The following is a 15114-nucleotide window of genomic DNA, read 5'->3' on the forward strand; positions in this document are numbered from 1 at the left end:
ACCTTGATGTGTTAGTTACATCTTACATAAAGAAAATAAAGAAAATTTAATTATAATGATGTAAAAAAAGATAACAGAAATAAATACGCACAATAAACAAAGCCCAAGAGCAAACAGGTGGGTTTTGGTAGAACTCATGTACTGCACTCTTGTGGTGATCTCAGCATTGCACGATGGACAGGTCAATGTACTTGGTTTGGGACCCATTGGCCGTGTCCCCACTAGAACTGGGATCACTGTGGGCTGTTGCTGGTGTTGCTGTTGCTGTAGTTCTATACCTCCAGGTTGCAGAGGGGGGTACAGAGGAGCGGTGGGGGGAGCCTGCGGTAAGTCTGTGTACGGCGGTGGCATGCCCTGCCCCTTGGCTGGAAATTAAAAAAAAATGAAAGTTAATAAAAATGAGACTTAAATATGGCTTTTTAAGGAGGTAAATCATCCAATGACTTCGCCCGCCTTGGGCGAGGCGAGAGGGAGTGTCAGACTCTAACTGACTAAAAACCACCCCGTTCTTACTCCTGCTTTTCGAGCTGGAGCCCCGGTAAGCCCGGTAGGTAGTCCGCAGTTCCGGATCAGGCATCTGCCCTACTGGGTACTCCATCTATGATGGTTCTTTGAGGCACGGAACGCGACGCGCCGACTAGCTTATGAATGATTGCACAAATTGAGTGTTTAAAATGATTTTTTCAGTTAAGTTCTGGATGTGGTCAATTATGTAAAAGAAGAGGTGGTTAATTCATATAAACCTTTTTATAATATACAGTTTGCTATATAGATAACTCGATACCATTTTCGCTACTTCAACTAACAGAGTTTTAACAATGTACACAAGAGTAGAATGCTAATGACTTGTTTTGTACAAAAAAATCCTAAATTCACTATGACTAAGACTAAACTGGCCTCTGTTTACGGTTTCGTCGGCATTCCTAGAGTAAAAAACATCCACGTTATGAGTTTGTCCAGATTATAAACAATCTCTATAGGCAAAAATTTCATTCATGCCGGATCTGTAGGTAAGTAGTTGTTGGGTAAAAGAGTAACAACTACCTACAGGTCCGGCATACTTACGTATACTTATAATACCATAGGAATCACCATAGTATTTTAGATGTCTGGTAATGTCTGGAATTTGGCCAGTATAATGGACGCGCCTCATTAATTTATTTGTCTACGTCACTCGTATAACAATGAAGCGAACTTGCCATTTGAACAAATTAAACAATAGTTACATAATTGGATATGGAACCAATAGGTAAAATAAATTAGGTATAATAAGTGTCTAACCTATAGAACACGTCTTTTAATACGCAAATTTATTCATTTATGGTGTCAATCCTATCTAGTTGGAGTTGATACTAGGCACAAAATATATTACACTCCAGATAATTTGCCGGGAATCGAACCCGAGATCACCTGCTCTGTTATTTGTGATTCTCGAAGGGTATGGGTATATCGATGTCTTACAGGCCCTAGTGAATTACTATTGAGCAGGCGTGCTCCAATATAGGCAAGATAATGGCTAAACGCCGGTTTACTTAAAAAAAAATTCGACCATAATAAAATAAATAACACAAACGATGCAGCACAATTAATAGTGGAACTAATAAAGTAAACTAAAAAACAATACGTGTCGTACATTTTTTCTGTTCATCAATGATAATACAAGAAACGTGATCCAATGCAAGAATCTTAAAAAAAAAACAATCAGATTACAGAGACAGACACATCACGTGTTCGAAGATTGAAATTTATCTAATCAACATTTGTTATATACCTATCTATACAGATATAATATAGCTTCTATCTAAGTATACAAGGAAAAACATATCAATATACAACAAAACATGTCGCATTCCGCGCGCGCCTCAAAGAGCCAGACCACCACAGATGGGGCCCAGTAGGGCTGATGCCCGATCGGGAGTTGCGGACAACGTCAACAGTAAGAGTCCGACACTCCCTCCCGCCTAACCCAAGGCGGGAGAAGTCATTGGATGATAAACCCCCTCAAAAAAAAATACAACACAACATAATTATTAAGCGTCTATGGACGCCGGTAGACTGATTTTTTGTTCACAATCGTTACGCCTGGAAGGTCTAGACGCGGCTTTTTATTTCGTCACCGCTCATCAAAATGTATGGCATTGACATTGGCGTTGCTTCCGCGAATAAATTCTAGTATTGGTTTTATAAGGCAACTTGTATTTCGTAAAATATATGTATTGGTATCATTATAATGACTGTCTTTGAAATATTTGGCGAATAATACTATAGAAAATACATTTTCCGTATACTACAAAGGTAAGTATGGTCGGGACTCAGGCGTGTCAATACTAAAACATAATTATTATGCTTAGAAAAATAAATAAACAAATACTTACGGTCATTATATTGTCCGGTGTTCATTTTTATTGCACTTGTTTTGATATTATATTCTTACAACACTATTTCACTGTTCTCCGAACGAAGTACGTAACTCAACTGAGTCTCTCATACGATGAGTTGATTCACGTTAAAAATAGCGCCGAAAACAGATAACGATACTAAATACCTAGATCTATCTGAAGTTGTTCAGATGTTCTCGACGTCAAGCACAACACTAATAACTATTGCTTTTTTGCATTTATTATTTATTTAATAAAATAACTTGCGATAATATAACGATTTTATTAACACTTAATTTTTTATTACTTATTTATATATTTTATTGTATTGCATTTTCAACTTTATAGCCAAGTGTGTAGTTGTATTTTTAAATGATTTTTATTACGCTAGTGTCGTTTACTATTATTAACATTAAAAACTACAGCTCGTAGCGAGTGGCGTGCGCTGACTAATGCCATTATGCTCTTCAATGTTGCCAACCATTTTCTAAAATAATTATAAATTTATCATTATGCAAATTGACCTCGCTCCGGTACATGTGTACGCGTAAAAAGTAAATACTGCGAGGCTTATATGTGTTAGCTGATGTCTGAGATAAGCAATCGAATTTTAGATTTCAGGACATTTCTTTACATTCTTCTCACTATTTTATTTAACTATATGACGTAATTAAACATTTTAACTACAGAAGGGGTAGACAGAGGTGGTGGATAAAGACTTCACTCCACCGTCCACTTTTCACCAATTATGTTATAAGTCCCATGAAATAAGACATGAGCTGTACATGATTTACCTATATAAATAGCACATTTCTATGAAACCAGAAACTACTCAATAACACTTTGCCGCTCCCAAGAATTGACCGAATTGATCATTCACCGATGAGCAATTTGGCAGATTCGGTTCAACAGTTTACGAAACATATATTTCAGAGAAGTTCGAGATTTTGATATATAGAAAAATAACTATAAAGGTACGTTTAACGAGCTCAACGACCCCTCTTAAAAGTCGAAAGAAAATTTAAACAAAAAAAAAATTAAAAATTTTATGTTAATGTCCGTCTTATAGATTATTTTAAAAGATTAGATACGTATTTTATATTTTCTTACTGAAACAAATACTTTACGAAATATCGCGTGACGTCGCTTCTAGGTACATTTTCTATGTAGAAATGAAGTATTTCACCCCACTCCTAAACTTTGATTCGTGTCTAATATTTTTTCATTTATACCTATCTGACGGACTAAATGGTTTTTTTAATTTTATACCCTGTCATCATCCGTAGATAATGAAAATTAAAAATCCTAAAACGTCATCAATTTAATGTTATGCTCATTAACCTATTAACGGCATACGCACTTAGATATAACGCCAACATAACTAACATCAAAAGACGGAAAGATATTGTTTGTACTTCTAGCTCTGAATCAAAGTATTTGTTTACACATAGATTCTTTGCATTTTTAGCTCCATACTTGTACAACAAAATTAATAAACAAACATCAGTATATGATCTAAATTACACAAGAACAAAACAGCGCATTTCTCAGTATCTATTTATCATTAAGTTATGAAAAAAGTGAGGAGATTTTGACTGTCATCAAATAGATTATATGTAGGTATAAATAGATAGTAAGTCAGTGTGTATGTACGAGCTAGCACTGTACAGTTAATTTAATTCCTTGATACTTTGACCTCACAGAACGCATGACTCAGTTGTTATAATTACAATGTAATTTTATTTTAGTTTGTCCTTTAAACGCTTCGCATAGGTGGGCTTGACTACTATTTGCGTTTTCCTTGACTATGATCCCAAACTGCCCCCCGATCTACCTGACGTCTAACGTGTGCTACCAGCCCGTTCAATGTATTTTAATACATGTTAAAACTAAATTGTAATGTACTTAAACTTATCTATGTTTGTAATATTTGATGTTTAAACATAAATATTATTAAAAAGTTTTGTAATATTTCATCAGTATAGTGCACCGTAATAGTTACCTGTGCTACAGATTAAATTATATACAGACATCGTATTTTATGCCACCAAGAGTTAATTTATAAGATCAGATAGAAAATAAATATATTTTTCTAATTTGATGGTTGTTTGACTAGTTAAATTAAGTAACAAATAATTCAACACATTTAAATCAATAAAAGAAACATAATATTACCATTAGAATTAACACACTATCTTAAAATAATCTGCGATTATAAACTTACTTAGTATTTCTTAATCTTATCATTTACATTAGTCTGAATTCTAACTTTTTACATCTTCTTTGATAAAGGTAAAATATAAAACTACGTATATGTACCGGGAAGCCCCGATAAACCCGCTAGGTAGTCCGCAGCTCTGGATCAGGCGTCAGCCCTACTAGGGCCCGTCTGTGGTGGTCTGAATCATCTCTATCTGAATTAATTGTAATTGTACCCAACAGTCTCGACAACCACCTTAGGAGGCTGGGGTTGGACGGATGGATCAAGGGCCTGATGCAAAAGGCAGTACTCCTCGAAACGGCACGTATTATGAGGAGATTTCTGTCTCTGGAGACCTAAACACCGGTAGCTTGGACCATGCTCCCGCTACTAGTCGGCTCCTATTTTTATATTTTTAAATATTATTTTATTTTGTATTTTGTAAGTAGTATTTAAAATGTAATTTCAGAGGATATTAAATAAATATATGTAAGTTAAATTGTAAATAGAAATGGCTAAGTTCTCTTTGTTTTTTAATTTCGTTTTTTACTATTCACTTTCATTATATTAAGGGTCAACAAAATAAAACAAACTTTACAGTTATCTTATTTGTATTAAAATGTAGATAGTTTTATTACAATAACAACACAAAATATTAACATTACAAACACACATTATATACTAATCCACAGGTAATTAAAGCATATAGACTTTTGTAGGCCTATAAAATTACTATGGGGACTTCCACCCATGAAGCCGAGGACCTTTATTTATGCGGGTATATACTTAACTTACCCGCATAAATTATGTCATGCATAATTTCATAATAAATAATACATTTTAGTTCACATACAATAGTATTGTCATGTGTATTTGAAAAGTCTTTAACCATTTTCTCGGTAATAGAGAAAATAGCGTTGATATGATATCAACTCGACAGGAAAAAATGTTATCATTTTTTTATCATATCTATAGAATATTTTATCGTTAACTTTAAACAGGAAATTTGGAAGGAAACTGCTGAAAAGTATTATTAATTCATCGTAGTTTTCCATTGAAAAGTAATCGATGAATTGTTAGAACATGAGGTCATGTTGGCAAAATAGAACTAGCGAGATAAGATTACGTTATTGTTAACGCTTATCGCATTGTCTTCGACATTAAGTTGTTTGTTAGAAACCTATAGCACTCTTCGTTTGAATTAATGGTTGTAGCTGCCGATGTATGCGCTGCAGTTCGGACAGTAGTGGTCAGCATTCTGACAACTGTCCACACAGTAAGGCACGCAGACACAGGGACAACATCTGTAAATACAAAATATATGTTACAAAAATGCTGCTAAAAGTTTCATATCAAATCATACTAATATTATAAATGTGAAAGTTTGTTTGGATGTTTGTCCACACTTAAGTTTGAAACTACTGAACGCATTTTAATTAAATTTGGTATACGGGTATGAGCTGACTTGGGTGATGGGATTTTTATCCCACGGGAACGCGAACAAAAGCTAGAATAAAATAAAGTTAAAGCTAAGTTTGATGTCGTTTGATCTAATAACGAGTAAAACAAAAGTCTGATTTTCAACCCGATAACTATGTGTGGCAAGATGTCCCATTTAAAGGAGACCCATAATGCAGCAATGAACTGTCAAGAATCATAGCTGTGAATAAAACCATAATACTTACATTAGACAAAGCAGGAGTGCGAACAAATGTGTCTTAGTTGTGGACTTGTGCTCTACCCTGGTGACAACCTGTTGGTTGCATGATGGGCAGGTGAATGGGGTAGGTTTGGGCCCCATGGGGTGGGCCATGACTACTGGGACCACCATTTGTGGTTGAGCTGGACCGCTTTGGTATCTGACTCCGCTTGACGCTTCAGCACCGCTGTCGTATGGTGGGGGCTGGCCTTTTTCTGTGAGCAAACAATGAGATATTTTAACTTCAATTATTTTAAATTAAGTTGCACATTGATGGGATTAATGCCAAATGCTTTCTGTCTCAGTTAAACCTTTAAAGTGATGTACAGATTAGAAACAAATTTTTGTTGCATACGTTTTGTCCACGTGGTAAAATATTACTATGTTCGCTAAAACTTTAGATGACAGATTTCCATCTAATTCCATTTTTGATAAATTCGAAAATAATGTATTGATATAAAGGAGTGTATTAAACAATATGTAGTGAATCGTTTACTATCTCTATCTTTAATATAAAAATGAATCGGAGAATGTGTTGCTAAGCACAAATTTCGAGAATAGCTGAACCGATTTCGCTAATTCTTTTTTTTGGCGTTCGTTTGTTAGTAAAAGATTCTTATGTGAGAAAAAATCAACAAAGGCGCGTAGAAAAATATTTTTAAGGCGAAACATAATTCGCGGGATCCACAAATTTTACATAATTAATTATACCTGTAAATGAGGTTATTTTTAAGTGCACCTCTTTAAAAGTTAGTTTCTGAATGAGGACATGTGAATCACTTAACTGAAGGCTAGATATTAAAGATAGTGTTATCTCTCGTACTTGTAAATATGTACTAACATACTGTTACTAAATTGACAAACTCTTTATTAAATATGGAAGTTTTCTATATTCAATGGTACTTCACTCTTTTGTTTGTTTCATTTACTTTTTCATATAGGTATAATAATTAATATGAAAAGATTATTAAAAGGTATAGAAAAGAAAAGAATATTTAACTTTCTGATTGACTATTAATTTGTTAATGATTGACTATGGACTATGATGACATCGATTATTGACTAATAATAAATCTTATTCGTATACCTTAAAATAAAGTGTATTTTCAAAAACCAATTTAGTTTCAGATAAAAGAAAATATTTGTCCATTATCAATAGAAGTTTTAACGATAGACACGCCCTTTCAAGATTAGAACTAGTGACATAACTCATAAAAATTGGGCGCGTTTACTGGTACACACCTTGGTGAACGAATCAATATTAATTAGACATTGGTTTTAATTAGGAATTACTCTAATTGGCTCAATTCTGGATTTGTTTTTAATATACCTTTTCATCAAACGCGTCTGTCTATAGTACGAAAATAGGAATATCCAAATCAAGCTTATTGGAATTACCATAAATATTATACTCGTTCGTTCTATAAGTTCAAATGTCAATCGGTTATTAGAAAATCCACGTGACCTGGGATTTACTTTCAGATAGACACAAAATACAAAAAAATGTTGTAGTTAAATAAAATAAATCACTTACGTGGGATTCCGTCAGAGCTCATAATAGCACTTTATTTATTATTATTATTTTACTTTTTTAAACACAAATTAACTCCTTAGACTAGGTTAGTATCCAAGGGGTTTGCTTGTACTGAACTACGATCGGCAAAGCGTCGATTTATAGATAAAATAAACAGCGAATTCTGATACCGGGTTCAGATAAGGTGTTTTATCAATTTTAAGCTGGATAGTTTTGATACGAACGTACAACATACATATATGATATTATGATTCATAGCTAGGACACGTAAAATGTTTATTACTTATCTAATTTATCATTATTTTCCGTTTTGGGGAAAGCCTTCAAAAAACAAAATTTGTAAAAGGAAAACTTAAATAATTAAGGTCAAAAAATATCTTCTTTGCAAATCTCACTTTGTGGGTCCATTTATCAGTTTTATTTTATTGATAAGCACTAATCTGTGAATGATTATATCTATATATTAATACGTGAAGCAAAAACTTTGTAACACTTTTTACGAAAATTGCGCGGACGTAGGAGCATAAAATTTGGTACACTTATAGTATATGTGTAGGAGAAGTCTAGAACGCTAATATTTTTCAAAAATAATGCTTATAAAATACATTAAATTAATAAATAAAACATTACACACACTACCATACATAGTATCGTATTTGACAAAACGTCAAAATTGACAGACATTGCGATGATATTCTCACGTCTCATATGAAAAGAGGTTTCTAATTGAAGGAGGTTTGGTTATTCATGATGCGCCGGAATATATTAATTTGAATTTTACAAAACTAATAGCAATTCGTTAAATACAAATTATCCTTGAACGTATGTTAAGTGGTATTGTAAATTAAATCGTATATGGTCGAATTTCGACCACTAGGCGACCACTAGTTTTTATAAATACTCGTAATTGATATTTTAATTGCAACAGGTATAGACACGTGATTCGGAAGTTAAGGAAAATATATTAAGTTCAATGGCCGGGACAGATTAAGTTTTATACGGGTTTTTTTTACGATTGTCATTTATTTTATTGAACATTAAATATATTATAGTACTTAATATTATTATATTTTACAACAAAAATAGAAAACTTAGAAAAAAAACAACAAATCTAAAACTTATTTACTGTGCAAGTGCGACTGTCGGACAAGGGGTCTCAGTTTCGATTTCCGGGTCGGGCAAAGTATTACAGCTTTTTTTCGGTTTTTCGAAAATTTCTCAGTAGTAGCACGGAATCTGGAATTGTGCCCAGTATATGGCAATAGGCTCACTCCCATTACATGGGACTTATAACAGAAATGGTGAAAACTGGGTGTACATTGTATACCGGCATTACGTGCCGTAATGCTACCACTTCGGGAATAAAAAGGCGTGACGTTTTGTTGTAATTACTATTTACAAAGCATCAAAAAATTCGTCCGCATAGACTTCAAAGGTGTTACGTTAACATTTATACGTAGTTAATACTCAGTTATAATATTTGGTCTGAATTTGCTGCCAAGTGTATTTCCAAAACTTAATAAAATATGTAAAATACAAGTATTTACATAAGGTAAAGTACCGCTGTAAATATTGACTGACCATCCTTCATATCTCTTCATGTAGTTTACATTACGCGTTAGATAACAAACTTGTTGAAAAAACACGTGCCTTACGTACATAGGTACCCAGCAGTAACATTTTATAAAATTCTTTGCCAATTAATGATTAACCTAAAAATACTTTAAGATTACATATTTTTGTTAAAGCCTCACTCGGGATAATACGTGAAATATACGTGCTTGCTTACTCTTGAAAACTATTTTAGTCTATAATAAAAAAAAAAAAACATCCCACACAAGGGTTTTATCCTGTGAGGTACGTGCGTTTACAGGAATTGTGGATAACACAAAGAGTTGCTTCGTGTCTGAATCGAACCCGCTACACATTGCGTGGCAGCCGGTTGCGAACTACCTACCTGCCAAGTGTCCACATTTTAATGGGCCCTATTTATGAGCGTTTATACCCTATCAACACATGATTTTCATGACTTATAATATCATTGGTCAGGGCCTTTCTTTTTGTCATAATGTCGATTACATTTTGGCATCTCCTCTTTGTACTTACGTCATAATATAATTATTTTACAACTTTTTCCTTAATTTGTAGATCTGTGACCGTCTGGATTATCAGACTAATTGATAAAAAGTATGCGCACCTGCTATAGATAATGACGCTTTTAGTTTAATCTTTTATTTTCAGTCAACATTTGCAAGATAAAGACAAACTTCTTATATTATATACATGTAGGTATAACCCGTGCGCGATTAGTTGAGACCTGAGCGAAGAGTTTACAGTATAATAATTATGAAATAAATAATAATAATTGTCGATATTGTATGTTATAATTAATTGTCAATTTATAATTATTGCCGACATTGTTAATACTACTTATTTTTAATGAATTAGGTATTATAACATTTACCTACTTTGTTTCACGCAGGTCTCAACTTGTCGCGTACGAGTAATACTTAAGTAAAACTGTTATGGTGGCCTGCAGGTTTAAGACGCCCGCTCCTCATACATGTGGGCAAAGGCTCGAAACCTACCAACGGCAAGTACCAATGTGACTTTTTCAGAGCATAATTTTATTTTACTTGGGGTACTACCAGTCGGTGGTATTTAAATAGAAAGGAAATGAAAACATCGTGATGAAGCCTGGGCTTATAATTTCTAATTATAAGTTTGAAATTATATTCATTTATTTCAGGCTTCATAGGCCCATATAAAATACTATAAACTAATACATTAAAATGTATAAATATACATTACAAACAATATTACAATAATTAATTTTGCTTAATAACTAGGTCACACGAAGAGACGGCGTCGTGTGTCGCACAGTGTCCGGTAGCCGACCTCGGAACCGTCGGTAGACTACACCCCGCGGCCAAAGCTCCTCTTTCATTAAGATCGACAGATGTTCAGTCGGCACCCTGACTACAAAGGACTTGAAGTCCACTCTGTGCTGAGAGTGCAGCTGTTCGACCTTCAGATAAAGCTTTGCCTTGATCTTGATGAACTACACAATCTGCTCCACCTTTGTGGAGTCGTGCAGACGGGACACGTAGAGCAGCGTCGCTGGTACAGCAGGACGCAGCAGACAGTTGTGCCCTGTCAATGCGATACCGCACTGATTGCGGCAAGTAGGCTTCCTCATTTATGGATCAGTGACATGATTTAAGATAAACGATAATAATACATCAAAGGCGTCTTCTTGCAAGGAAAAGGTCCAACAGGAATCGTTAAATATTTGCTCAATGCGGATTAGCGATTTCAAACTTCTCTTATCATTCCGTCTTTTATCCTCCGAGGGATAAATAGAGGTGCACATTGTGACACATAATGCCGCTTTACAATGTACACTCACTTTTCACCATTAGTCTTATATGTCCCATGTAATAGGGTATGAGCCTATTGCCATTTACGGAGTGTAATTATAGGCGTCATTGCCCGGCAGTCGCACTTGCAACGACTCTCTACACCAAACTCAGTCAATGATAGTTCTAATAATTATATTTTGTCTTAGGAACATAACTTATGTCCCTAACACAAATGAAAAGGTATACTTAATATTCACAATAAGTATTTTTAACCCAGTATAAAGTGTCACAGCCATTACTAATGACTAATTTAATCAATTTTAATTTTAACATGTTAATACATGTTTCCATCGCTATGTATTTCCCCGTTTGTAAAGTACATTATTAGTCACTAGTTGTAAAGAGCTACTTATGAATATTTAGCCTAACTATCAAATCGAGGATTTATCTTTGATGCTTTGTCGGTTCTGGATATTTTACTGAATTTTCAGTATTGAATTTCGGTAATAAACAAATAGAGTCACTTTTCCTATTTCTTTATTTGTTTTTTATTATAAGTAGAGAAGTAGAGCAAGTGATTCATCATCATACTAGTCAAACGTAAAAGATATGTAGTGTTTTTTTAATACTTAATAGGATGGCGTTTGGCCACCAGCTCGCCTGATGGTAAGCGAAGATGTGGCCGACGATAAAGCAACCTGCCTTATAAGCGAACCATTTGAAAGATCAAATAAGACGGTTCAAGGTTAACAATTAAAATCATTAAATAAAATAAAACACACTATAATTTTTAACACTCATTCTTTATTGATCACAATAGAAATCGATTCACCAAATCTTTATCGATTAAAACATGTCGATTCTTATTCGATGACGGCAGAAGTTCCGTTCAATCATCGTTCAATCAAATCTATTGTAAGTACCTGAGCGATATTGCCCCGTGCTTACGATTTGATTATCAAAACCATGTATTTTCTCCATAACATTTTCGATAAAGGATCCCTTTATCAAGTGTTAAGTGCTAGTGTGTGTAGGTACCAATGTAGGAGTCGCAGTTTGGGCAGTAGTGGTCTATGTTTCGACAGCTAGCTGAGCAGTATACGCAGCACGCACAGGGCCAGCATCTGTTAAGAGAAAAACAATGATTAGATGATAATGCTTGATATTAATTTAGAAACTAGGTCAGTGGGTAGCCTTAGGGGCGGCTATTATCGTTAAGAAAGAGAAAAGATATTAATGCAAAAGGCAGTTACTCTTGCATCACAGTCTAAATAAAACAGGCAAGTATTGGCTGGATAACTTGGTGCTAAAAAAAATATACTGAATAAAAGAGTAGATCTATAACTAACTTTACGTCACTCATATTTAACAGTTTAAACTCCAGTAATTGACAAGACTAAATGTGTCTGTTCTGTACCCTTAGCACGAGTTTGTTTTAGGTTTAACGACATCGAAACGTGAGAGCGTTTGGCACTCTGATTGGTTAATTTGTTGGACCCGGCCAATCAGAGCGCCGCACGCGTTCTCGTTACGATTGCTTTAATCGTAAAAGCAACTCGTACTATGCCATGATGGCAAATATCACAGAAAATATGCCTATAAAGATACTTACAGCAACAAGCAACAGAGACCAGCAATCAAATAGGTGTTTGCAGTGGGTTTATGTTCAACCCTTGTGTAGATCTGTTTGTTGCAGGACTTGCAAATCATGGACATGGCCTCGGGTCCAACATTGTCTGGCATAGACACTGGGATCGGGGTTGGACTGACTTGCGGCTGATGGACTACCACTGGTACGGCTGATAGTACAACCACTGGCTCTGGGATCGGGACAGGACTGACTTGCGGCTGATGGACTATCACTGGTGGTGGTGGTGTTGCAAATTCTGTGTACGGTGGTGGTCTACCTAAACCCTTAGCTGCAATAGAAATAAAAATTGATAAATGATATTGATGTTACAATGTAAATGTAACACGTCCATCTCTTAAATAAAATTTCCTATCGGATTACTCTGAGAAGAAATGCCAAAACAAACTCAGAGATCATAATCTCTTTTAAAGTCCAGACAAAATCAATTAAAAATGTGTGTGAGTGAGTGAATTAATGCTTGATTAAGCTATAATATACACTTAAATATTTTTAAAGTTAAGGTCGTTTTACACTTTAACGGCACGACCCTAACCTAGCAATTAGCTTGCTATTTAAATTTGAACATTAAATCCTATGTCGTATGATATATTTCGTAACGTCAAAGCAAAAACGCCATGCCGCATTAGTGCCATGAAGATTGCGTAAGAGTGTACGAAAACCTTTAGGTTATGTTATAATTGCCAGTCCTTATCAGTCAGAAATGACAATAGGTACTTATAAAAGACGTCACCATACAAAAAGCATTATGGCTATCGTATAACCATGTGTGTACAAAATGATTAATCAATATAACTAGGCAAGCCTATTATTAAAAATTCACGAAAATAAATTCTGCTTTAACATGAAGAGAGAATAATTATGCAATACTAATTTCTTCGCGTGAGATAAAAACGTGTTAATCCAGACCATAATCTATCCCTGTTCCAAATTTCATCTCGATTCCTTTAGCCATTTTGACGTAATTGAATAACAAACGTACACACAAACTCACAAACATTCGCATTTATAATATTAGTAAGATTATAGTTGAGTCAAAGATGACATAATAATGAGTAAAATTAAAGTCTAAAAATAAACGATTAAGTACACTTTTGATAAGATTGGACAACTGTCTTAAGTTAATCTTATGAATGGCAATAAACACAATATTATTCAACTTACGGTCGTATAATTGTTCCTGGTTTTCAAGCATTTCGTTGGTATTCATTATATTATTAGTATAAATCTCTTTTATCACCGAATTCACTGTAACTTTGTTCTCTTTCAACGCCAAAGATAGCACTGAGCACCTATCGATGTACACACGATTTATACTTGATAAGTTGTCGTCGGACGCTGATCAGATATCGGCACTAGCGCTAATACTGAGCTTATCATTATTTAGGCAAAACTAATAATACCTATTGTTTTCTCCTTTATAATATAAATTGGGTCAATTTATCCTATTTAGCAAATAATGTCCGAAGTTTGTTACAGTATAACAATATGGTGTAGAACGTACAATATAGTAATAATTGAAATAAAATAAATTTAACAATCGAAATATATGTATGCCCAAACTCCCGTACTACGAGTAATTTTATCGCCAGAATCGCTAGCGTGACGAAGTCTATTTGTCCAATAAACTATTTGCAACTTAAATCATTGAAGTTTAAAATTTGATCGGACAAACATCACCTAAAAATGGTATACCCATATTTTTGCCAGGTTCATTATTTTTTGGAAGGAAATTTCGACACATTCTGGAGTCGTCTACTGGAGCAGGCCGACAAGTATAAGTAATTGACTAAATGATATATTTGACATGATGGTGATATGGTGGGTGGATCTTTCCGAAATTGTTTAAGTTTAAGTCATTAAAATTCTTAGAAAATGACAGATTTTTTTTTAAATTTTGCGCCTGCTTTATAACTTCAAAACAAATAAGGATACCAAATTAAATATGCATAAAGACAGCCCTTAATTGTTCAGACTTCACTGCATTCGATGTAAAGTACTGAGAGAAAAAACTTATTCATTCACAGTCAGCAATTTGACATTGAATATATATGAATGTCAAACCAAATTATATTTTTTTAAATAAGTACATAGATTAGCGATTATTCATAGTGTTTCTTTTATCATACATAGGACACACCTCCAGTGCGTAATACCTACACCCACATGGGTATATTACACATTTACGTTATCAATTTGCACTATGGACAGGTGTTCCATTGCATAAACATTTCATAATATTCGGTTTTATTTACCACACAAATAATTTATGTTTACATTTGTTTGTTTGGGT

The 15114-nt window shown here is 34.2% G+C and overlaps 3 protein-coding genes across 3 annotated transcripts; all 3 read right to left on the bottom strand.

Moving 5' to 3' along the window:
* Positions 1 to 2839, bottom strand: LOC118263905 (lipopolysaccharide-induced tumor necrosis factor-alpha factor homolog). The gene is made up of 2 exons (XM_050705506.1): positions 2376 to 2839; positions 1 to 365 (listed from the first exon to the last, which is right to left on the bottom strand). Exons 1-2 carry the CDS (start codon positions 2398 to 2400, stop codon positions 16 to 18), a joined length of 375 nt encoding a protein of 124 aa, XP_050561463.1. The 5' UTR covers positions 2401 to 2839; the 3' UTR covers positions 1 to 15.
* A 2332-nt stretch (positions 2840 to 5171) lies between these two features.
* On the bottom strand, positions 5172 to 7979 carry LOC118263906 (lipopolysaccharide-induced tumor necrosis factor-alpha factor homolog). Its single transcript, XM_035576137.2, has 3 exons — positions 7812 to 7979; positions 6264 to 6492; positions 5172 to 5882 (listed from the first exon to the last, which is right to left on the bottom strand). Exons 1-3 carry the CDS (start codon positions 7831 to 7833, stop codon positions 5780 to 5782), a joined length of 354 nt encoding a protein of 117 aa, XP_035432030.1. The 5' UTR covers positions 7834 to 7979; the 3' UTR covers positions 5172 to 5779.
* Positions 7980 to 11957: 3978 nt separating this feature from the next.
* LOC118263903 (lipopolysaccharide-induced tumor necrosis factor-alpha factor homolog) lies at positions 11958 to 14149 on the bottom strand. Its single transcript, XM_035576133.2, has 3 exons — positions 13986 to 14149; positions 12786 to 13092; positions 11958 to 12297 (listed from the first exon to the last, which is right to left on the bottom strand). Exons 1-3 carry the CDS (start codon positions 14029 to 14031, stop codon positions 12195 to 12197), a joined length of 456 nt encoding a protein of 151 aa, XP_035432026.1. The 5' UTR covers positions 14032 to 14149; the 3' UTR covers positions 11958 to 12194.
* Positions 14150 to 15114: the final 965 nt, after the last annotated feature.

The sequence above is a fragment of the Spodoptera frugiperda genome, chromosome 27, assembly GCF_023101765.2.
Source record: "Spodoptera frugiperda isolate SF20-4 chromosome 27, AGI-APGP_CSIRO_Sfru_2.0, whole genome shotgun sequence".
NCBI classification, from domain to species: Eukaryota; Metazoa; Arthropoda; class Insecta; order Lepidoptera; family Noctuidae; genus Spodoptera; species Spodoptera frugiperda.

Bases quoted from the DNA above. Each gene is read 5' to 3' on its own strand.
- LOC118263905 (XM_050705506.1), bottom strand. From the start codon at position 2,400: ATGAACACCGGACAATATAATGACC. The intron at 366-2,375 runs GTAAGTATTTGT...TTTAATTTCCAG, and splicing joins CACCGGACAATATAATGACC to CCAAGGGGCAGGGCATGCCA.
- LOC118263906 (XM_035576137.2), bottom strand. From the start codon at position 7,833: ATGAGCTCTGACGGAATCCCAC. The intron at 6,493-7,811 runs GTAAGTGATTTA...GTTTGCTCACAG, and splicing joins GAGCTCTGACGGAATCCCAC to AAAAAGGCCAGCCCCCACCA. The intron at 5,883-6,263 runs GTAAGTATTATG...TTGTATTTACAG, and splicing joins GCACTCCTGCTTTGTCTAAT to ATGTTGTCCCTGTGTCTGCG.
- LOC118263903 (XM_035576133.2), bottom strand. From the start codon at position 14,031: ATGAATACCAACGAAATGCTTGAAAACCAGGAACAATTATACGACC. The intron at 13,093-13,985 runs GTAAGTTGAATA...TTTCTATTGCAG, and splicing joins CCAGGAACAATTATACGACC to CTAAGGGTTTAGGTAGACCA. The intron at 12,298-12,785 runs GTAAGTATCTTT...TTCTCTTAACAG, and splicing joins GGTCTCTGTTGCTTGTTGCT to ATGCTGGCCCTGTGCGTGCT.